Genomic DNA, 9,165 nt, shown 5'->3' with positions numbered 1-9,165 from the left:
CCTGCACCAGAATTACTGGGTGAAGAATTACCATGATTGGATTGTAGGAGAGTCATGATGTCATGTAATTGCTGACGGAACTCTTGACGAAAATCATCAAAACGCTGGGTCTGGTGGAGCTCCAAGGATTCCAGACGTCGATCTTGATTAATTTCGAAATTTGTCCATTGTTCAGCGGCAGAGTGACGCTGAAGCTGTAGATCTTGGATCTGTTGAGCCATATCCTTTAGTCTAGTGTTTTCTGCCATTAAAGCTCGATGAAAGCACCAATGCAACAGTAGAAAGTTGTTAGGGAAGGAGAGAGAAGGGAGATCTGAGAGAATAGAGAGATAGAGAGAGAGCTTGGTGGAAATTTTCTATATCTTTTTCTTATTACTCCTCAGTATTTAAAATAGACTCCTTACGTTTACGTACATCACAACTATTACTACTAACAATAACTATGGGCTAATGTATCTTCTGGCCCACTAATCCCCTAATAATTCCTATGGGCTGTTATATCACCTAACCCAATAGGTAGTCATTCAAATAAACTGGTAAGCTCCTCTTCCTTGGGCCAACAGTCATGGGCTTGGTTACAGACTCCATAAGATTTTTAATATATTTGGGTGTTATTGGTTCACTTTCCAACTTTAGTTTTGAAAGGAGAAGTTACAATTGATTTGTGTTTTTTATCCCTAATATTCGGGAGTTGGTAACAACTAGCAGTTGGAGATAGTTCATATAACGATCTCACCATCCTTCAGATGCCAGATAAGTAATGACATTTGTTGATTAGGGAGTTTGGAAAGGATAATTACTGTTATGTTGGACAAAATAGACTTGAAACCATTCAAAGAAAGAAATTTTTAATTCAACTTTGTTAAGAAAAGTATGAATTTCATCTTGAATTTGTTTTCTGTTTGTTCCCTTAAAATGTGGAAAATATTATTCTCTTTGACGAATCTGTTCCCCGTAATTAAAGTCTGTTTTAGGGGATTTATTTATTTATTTTGAACCTAGATAACATCGTAGGTACATTCATAGAGGAGTGTGTTTAAGGTTGAATTGATTGTTCTTCATCTTCATCGTCCTTTTGGTAAGTTGGTTTAGGAAGAGTAGAAGATGTGTCTAAATCCTGAAGATGGATATTAACCTTACTAGGTTTAAAGATTGCTGAATAAGATTTTCTAGAGATGACAATCTGAACTCTTCAAATAAAAAATCATAAGTTTGAATAGATTGCACAAATCTGTTAGAACTATATTTCGAGTGTGCGAGACACAAGCGTCAAGTTTATCCTCAAGTCAGAGGCAGTTAGGTTTAGGTGATCAATCATTTTTTGTCTTTAATTCCACATTTCGAATGGAATGGTAGTGACCAAACTCGTACGAGTAATTGGCCAATACATTCATTATATAATATATGATTACTCGGCTGTAAAAGATTAAGTTTGAATAATTCCTTACCAATTGTGTTGATATATATAGTCTCACATTGGTTGTATAAGCAACTAATGTAGAGTTTATAAGGCCTTGAGCACTCTCACCCTTTGAGCTAGCTTTTGGGGTGGTGTATCCCAAGGTTCTTATCAAGTGGTATCAGAGTCTCAGTGGGCCTGTGCATTGTCCACTCTTCATGCCCAATGAGCTCCCAAGATTCTTTACAAATTGCAAAGGCGGACCCAGGGGAGGGGCGCGGGTCGGCGGCCGCCCCTCTCTAAACTTTATATTTTTTGGTATTATATATGGGGAAGGTTATACTTACAACCTATTTTCGTTTACAACTTCTTACAATCATATCTTAACTATTGATTTTCGTCAATCAACGGTTAAGATTTTCGCAAATTAAATTTTTTAATTAATTATTAATTCACAATAAATGATAATCGTTGATTGGCGGAAATCAATGGTTAAAATATAATTGGTCCATATGCTTGGCATATGAGATATTTATTGAACAACCTTTATCCCTTACCTTGAGATTTTTTTTTAAATATATTACCTAGAGATTATTAGCCATACACTTATCGGGGTCAAACATTAAATATAGGAGGGAATTCTCTCACGTGGAAATTTTACATGCATGACAATATCACGTGGGAGATCTCATTCATTCATAGATCAGCGGACATAGTTTTAATGAAGAAATTAGTGGAAGGAGGAAGTGAAAGTTGTCACTTTAATTACTTGCCGTTGATTTACGAATGAAAAACTGAGATTTTCCCCATGATATGGTGATTTGAAATTTCCACATTAAAAGATCTATTCTCACTTAATATATGATATTATATGATTTATATCAATGTTAACAAAATCGGATTGACCCGGCCGGGTCGATCCGAGAATCAGTACGTAAACCGGTCACATAATTAGTTTGGGTGAAGCAACAGACAGGCCATGCATCAGAATCGGTACGACTCAGTTGGTTTTAGTGAAACTCGGTGACCCGATCGGTTAACCGGTGACTAGTGACTAGTGACTCGGACCGGTCCCAAAAAATATATATATATATATTCCAAAAAAAAAAAATTCATAATGGACATATTTGAGTATTTTTTGCTTATTGACTTATATAGATTATGTACCTATAACACTAATACTATCTCAATTATGCACTATGTAGGAAATTTTGATTTGATTTATAGCTAGGGATGTCATTTACTGAACATGAAGTCCCGCATCACGATCATTATATTTTTGTTTGATCCTTTATTGGATAATAATGTATGATTTATTATTTTTATATTAAAATATTTGAAATTTTTATCTTTTTTTAGATTTTTGAGTATGTTTATAATTTTTTAATATAAATTATAGAATTGCATATAATTACCGGTTCATGCGGTTCAACCAGTGTCTCACTGATTGAACTAATGACCCAGTACCTCGACCGGACCGATTCTAATAACATTGATTTATTTTGCGAGCAAGCTCCCACGGAAGTTTCACATCTTAATTTATTTCTAAGAATCACTTTTTGATTAGCACCCTCAAATAGCTTTAGAGACCTTAGAGACTCATGGCGTTGGCAATCATATTACATACACAAATAGATAATTAAGGAACTTTTAGTTCCCCTAATTTGAATAGAAGTTCATTTTAACTAATTTCACATTTTATTTGATCATATTTAGCTCTTCAATATTTGTTAGTTTGATATCATTTCTTTATTTTAATAATTGCAATTTAACGCTTCAAATAAATCTATACACCATTTTATTGAGAATACTCCTTGCGCAGATTCCATATCTTCTATCAATTTTGTGTATGAATTAAAAATAATGTAAATAACAAAATGTGGTGTAAAAGATTGCATAAATAATAACTGTAACATTCAATTACTTGGTCTCCTTGGATTTTTCTTTTCCCGTTTCTATAGGGAAAGCATGTGGAGCTGTAACATCGTAGACGTGACAAACTTGTTCAAGATCCGTATTGATTTCCGACAATACATACAAACACCTAAAATTTTGCAACCACCATTGAACAATGTTTATTCTCTTTGCATCACTCACTACCCGAGGAGAAAAAAAAAAACTGTTACTCATTTCATCTTCCAAGTTAAAACAATAAAATTTGTAGACACCTAATCCAAGCACATTTTACACTGTAAAAGTCTCTTTGAAGAAAAACAGATCAAGGTAATAATATAACTTTATGTGATTTTCCTCCAAACTTTGATGGAAAACAGTGTTGAATATTGATTATTTGTAATGGTTTATTATGTCCAAGTACAAAATTACTTGGAGGGTTTTTTTTTTTTTTAATGAGAAAGTTCATGTATCTAATATCTAATCTGTTTCATCTGCATGGATTTTAAAAGGATGGTTCACTTTTTTATTTTCTTCGGTTCGATTCCTGTGTCAAGTTTTGCTGAGTTGCTACCACAATTCATGCTATCAAAAGCATTGATTATTTGAGCCTTTGGCCCCTTTGTATTGCCAAAAAAAAGTTTATGATTTTATATATTGAGTATTCTGATTAATTTGTTTCATTTGTGTACATGCAAATTTATACACAAGTTTGGTATAATCAATGGTATGAAATAATTCAAAAGAAAGAGAAGGTTGAATCAAGAAGCACATTAGAGATTGAAGTCTCCTCTGATGTGTGAGTATATAGTGGAAGTTTTGAAATAAGCCTAATGGACTACAGTGAAGATTATGTATCAAATGAGCATCGTGAGCTTCATCAAACTGTAGCAGAAAGTGCAGATCCATTATCTGTTTCTCCATTGCATCTTTCACCAAGGTCTCCTAAATCTCCAAAGTCCCCGAAGGTACAAGGCAAGTGTAGCAGTCCAAGTCCAAAGAATAATAGACAATCACATTCTCCAAAAGATGGACGTCCAAAGAAAGGTAAAATCTTTACCGGTTGAAGTTTTCATTACCGGTTTCCACTTTTTAATACTTTATAACTTCTTCCATTAAGTAGCTACCATAAAATATATGACAAGTAATAGTCATAGACTTGTGATGCCACTTCTCATTTAGTCTTAGGAGACTCATGATGATTGGACATCCTAATTTTATAAATACTTGGAAACCTGTTTATAAAACATTCGAATATAAGGTAGATAAAAAATTGCGTAATACAATTCTCGTGTAATAGGAAAACAGTGTTGCTTCCTGCAGAGAGAAAAAATCAAGAGAGAGAAGAGAAAATGAGGTGAGAGAAAAAATTTCTTTGGGACCCACCTATGAATGTGTCAGCAAGAAAGTGACATTATTTTCTTGTTAGGTGATAATTGTATTACCCTAAAAAATTTCATAACTAATGTTTAATATAACTCATTCATGTACGTTCACCTAACAACTTAAATGTTTGGGATACTTGGTATTGACATATATCAAATCCTTTATAACCCGGTGGTCTAGAGTTTGATTTATGAGTTTTATTAATAAAATGATTTATATGTACATGGTATCATGAAATAACTCTCCGAAAAGTTTAAACAAGATACATGAATGATTTTATATTATATTTCTAATATGTCCCTTCACAAGAGCCCTCTAAACTTGAAATATGAACAATGCATAAGTCTACTTACCTTGCCGAAATTTTACTTTTTATCACAAAGCAATGAATGGAATTGTCTAGTGACTCTAGTCTGACAAGATCACAGACGATTATTTTGAGTTAATGAATCTCAAATATTATGATAAATATTTGTGTTCCCTAAATTCCAAGGAACAACCTGTTTATCCTACTCTCATTGTGCAGGTGGCTCTGGGGGGAAAGGTACCTGGGGTGGATTGCTTGACACAGATGACATGAACGTTGTTGATCCCGCTGACCCAAACTATGACAGCAGTGAGGTAGGGAGTTAAGACTTCTCATTATTTAATAATGGCGACTTATAATTTATGGATCAAATCTTTGGTCACTTATTTTTGTTCTAAAAGTGTATTTTTCTGAAACACCAACAACTATGAAAGTGCTTATGGTTTTGTAGGAATATGGCAATTCAAATGAAAATAAAAGGACAACCGAACTGCTGGACTACAAGAAAAAAGCTACAATAATAGTGGAGGAATACTTTGCCACTGATGATGTTGTTGCAACAATAAATGAACTTAGAGAGCTTGGAAAACCAGAGTATAGCTACTATTTTGTCAAAAAACTTGTCTCTATTTCAATGGACAGAGATGACAAGGAAAAAGAAATGGCTGCTATTCTGTTATCTGCACTTTATGGTGACCTATTTCATCCTACACAAGTTTACAAAGGCTTCAGCAAATTAGTTGAATCAGCAGATGACTTAATTGTAGATATACCGGACACAGTTGATGTTCTTGCGCTTTTCTTAGCCCGAGCCGTGGTTGATGACATACTTCCTCCTGCATTTTTGAAGAAACAGATGGCCTACTTACCTAAAGATTCAAAAGGGGTTGAGGTTTTGAAAAAAGCTGAGAAAAGCTATCTAGCTGCACCTCTACATGCTGAAATCATAGAAAGGCGTTGGGGAGGTAGTAAGAATACAACAGTTGATGAAGTGAAGGCTAGGATAAACAATTTTTTGAAGGAGTATGTAGTAAGTGGTGACAAGAAAGAAGTTTTTAGGTGCATTAAAGATTTGAAAGTTCCTTTTTTCCACCATGAAATAGTGAAAAGGGCTCTTATAATGGCAATGGAAAGGCGTCAAGCTGAACCACCACTACTAGACTTGTTGAAGGAGGCAGCTGAAGAGGGTTTCATCAACTCTAGCCAAATGTCTAAAGGGTTTGATAGGTTGATTGACACAGTTGATGACTTATCACTTGACATACCGAATGCGCGTGGAATCTTGCAGCAACTAATGTCTAAAGCAGCATCTGAGGGTTGGTTGTGTGTGTCATCTTTGAAATCACTTTCAGTTGAGCCTGAAAAGAACACAATAAAAGATAATGCTGCAAGAAGTTTCAAGATAAAGACTCAGTCAATCATTAAAGAGTACTTCTTATCAGGTGATGTATTGGAGGTAAGTAGTTGTCTAGAACAAGAGAACAGCAACAACTGTGGTGAACTCAATGCAATCTTTGTTAAGAAGCTGATAACTCTTGCAATGGATAGGAAGAATAGGGAGAAGGAAATGGCATCTGTGTTGCTTTCATCTTTGTGTTTCCCAGCTGATGATGTTGTGAGTGGTTTTGTGATGTTAATTGAATCAGCAGATGACACTGCTCTTGATAATCCTGTTGTTGTTGAGGATCTAGCTATGTTTCTTGCTAGAGCAGTAGTTGATGAAGTCCTAGCTCCACAACACCTTGAAGAGATTGGAACACAATGTTTGGGGCCAGATTCGATTGGGAACAAAGTGCTTCAAATGGCTAAGTCATTGCTAAAGGCTAGACTCGCCGGGGAGCGAATTTTGAGGTGTTGGGGTGGTGGTGGAAGCAGCAGGCCTGGATGGGCAGTTGAAGATGTCAAAGACATGATTGGGAAGCTGTTGGAGGAATATGAATCTGGTGGTGACATAAGAGAGGCTTGTCGCTGCATGAAAGAGTTAGGAATGCCATTTTTCCATCATGAAGTTGTTAAGAAAGCTTTGGTGACAATAATTGAAAAGAAGAATGAGAGGTTATGGGGTCTACTAAAGGAGTGTTTTGATTCAGGACTAATAACCATGTATCAAATGGTCAAAGGTTTTGGAAGGGTAGCTGAATCTCTTGACGACTTGGCTTTGGATGTTCCTGATGCTAAGAATCAGTTTGCACACTACGTTGAAAGAGCAAAAACTGAAGGATGGTTGGACAACTCATTTTGTTTCAGCAAACTGGAACATGCAACAGAGAATGGCACTTGCTAATTATATGATGTGGGTTATAATCTGCAATACTAGTTTTGCTTTATCCATTTTTTCAAAATGTACACTTAAGTCAAATGCATACACATGCAGGCACAAATTGTCCTGTCTATACATGCATAACTACTTAACTAGCCTTGTAGCAAACTTGAAATTTCTTTAAACTATTTATGTTTCTGTTTACTTGTCTGTTGCCCCTTTATCTCTAGAGCCCTATATGGAGAACGAATGACAGAAGAGGTAGATCATATGAATTGTCTGAAAGAAGAATAAACAAGGTGAACCGTTAGGTACTCCGAAACGGAGAGCCCAATATGTAACCCCGTGTGGTGTTGTGGTCACTATGTATAATAGCCCAACTTAATTAATTAGTAAATCTAGTGTAATTAATTAATTAAGCATGTTTTACTGGGTAAAATTAAGTATAATGCTTAATTAAATGAATCTGAGTCACTTTGGAGTTAAAAAGTGTACTCAGTGAAACTTAAGGGGTATAAATGGGTACTGGTGAAAGTGCCCAAAATATAAAAATAAAAATAGTAATATTCCTAGAATAATATTTCAGACTTTTGGGTAAAGTTTGGTAATTATTGAAGTTGAATAGATAGACGAACCAATACCCGCTTAAAGCCACTTAACCTATGTTAAGTGACTAAAAGCCAAAATGAGCCCTAAACGCCCCCACTTTCCCGTCGACAGAAACAGAGAAGAAAGGAAGAAGAAGGAGAAGGAGGAGAAAGGGAGAGAGAAGAAGAGAGAGAGGAGGGAGCAAATCCCAACGGTTTTGGGTGATTCAAAAGCCTAAATCGCTTAGAATCTCGCCCTCTTTCATAATCCAAGCTTAGTTTTAAGTGGGGAGCTTTGTGTGGTGAGATATTGGCTCTCAAAAATTTAGCCCTTTGGTGAAAATTGGGGTTTTGAGCGTTTCTACCTCCATTGAAGCTTGAGGAGCCATCAATCATCGGTTGTGTGACCATTGGTGGTAAGATTCTAACCCTTGAACCTCATGATTCCTTGAAATTTGCATGAGTTAAGGTTTATGAATAGTGTTTAGGGATTTTGATGAAATGTTGTTAAAATTAGCTATGTTCTAGGAAGAATGGAGCTTAGAGCATGTTGTGAAAAATGCTAGGAACGACATTTAATCGGTGAAAATGAGCTTAGATAGCTAAATGAGTATACTTGTAAAATGGCAAGAATATGATGCTTGATATTGGATTTCTTGCATTGTTAATAAATGGTTTGGCTTGGTTGATTGATGATTGTGTCCTAATGATGTATAAGATTGAGACATTTGGACCGACCGTGAGTGATCAACCGCTTGAGCAAGCTTTGGAGCTTGAGTAGCTCCTTGGAATAGGTAAGCTCTTGCTAAGTTGGGATGTAGAGTTGTTGTGGTATTAATGAGTATATATGAATATTCATTGTATAGTATGATTGATGCTATGGCACCTTGGTGTAGGTGTGTTACTTGTAAGTAATTGTTGAAACCAAAGTTGATTGGTTGCTGAACCGTTGGTGGTGAACAAAGGTTGAACGGAAGCTTTGAGGTAAGCCTTCGGACCTTGGGTGTAATTCCCTTGATTGTTCCACCAAGCCCTGAAAGGGTAGTGGTGATTATAGTGTATATAAATGCAATGAAATAGTGTAATGCTTTGTTATACGTATGTGTATGCATTTGGTGTGGCATAGGATGGTGTTTCCCTATGTGGTATGTTGCATGACGATGCGTAAATCATATTTGGTAGTTAGCTGGCCAGTAGGACTATTTGCATCTAGTTTCCTTAGGACAGCTTGAGAGCTCGAGGGATTGCTCCTGGAGATGTATTGCACTTTGCATAGATATGTATTTACTGCATTATTATTGTTATTGCTATTACACTGATATGGAACTGTGGG

General features: G+C 35.7%; 1 protein-coding gene and 1 long non-coding RNA gene across 2 annotated transcripts; both read left to right on the top strand.

Moving 5' to 3' along the window:
* Positions 1-4,125: 4,125 nt before the first annotated feature.
* On the top strand, positions 4,126-7,269 carry LOC133315457 (MA3 DOMAIN-CONTAINING TRANSLATION REGULATORY FACTOR 2). Its single transcript, XM_061517084.1, has 3 exons — positions 4,126-4,339; positions 5,205-5,299; positions 5,437-7,269. The coding sequence occupies exons 1-3, from the start codon at positions 4,126-4,128 to the stop codon at positions 7,267-7,269; spliced, it is 2,142 nt and encodes a 713-aa protein (XP_061373068.1).
* A 909-nt stretch (positions 7,270-8,178) lies between these two features.
* LOC133315458 (uncharacterized) lies at positions 8,179-8,821 on the top strand. Its single transcript, XR_009752087.1, has 3 exons — positions 8,179-8,248; positions 8,551-8,626; positions 8,729-8,821. It is a non-coding gene; the product is annotated as an uncharacterized LOC133315458 (long non-coding RNA).
* The last annotated feature ends 344 nt before the right edge of the window (positions 8,822-9,165 follow it).

This window comes from Gastrolobium bilobum, unplaced genomic scaffold (genome assembly GCF_033153095.1).
Source record: "Gastrolobium bilobum isolate Gb01-03AN ecotype WA unplaced genomic scaffold, APGP_CSIRO_Gbil_v1 utg2803, whole genome shotgun sequence".
Classification (NCBI taxonomy): domain Eukaryota; kingdom Viridiplantae; phylum Streptophyta; class Magnoliopsida; order Fabales; family Fabaceae; genus Gastrolobium; species Gastrolobium bilobum.
The sequence above is the reverse complement of the archived record's forward strand: the minus strand, read 5'-3'. Positions and strand labels throughout refer to the sequence as shown.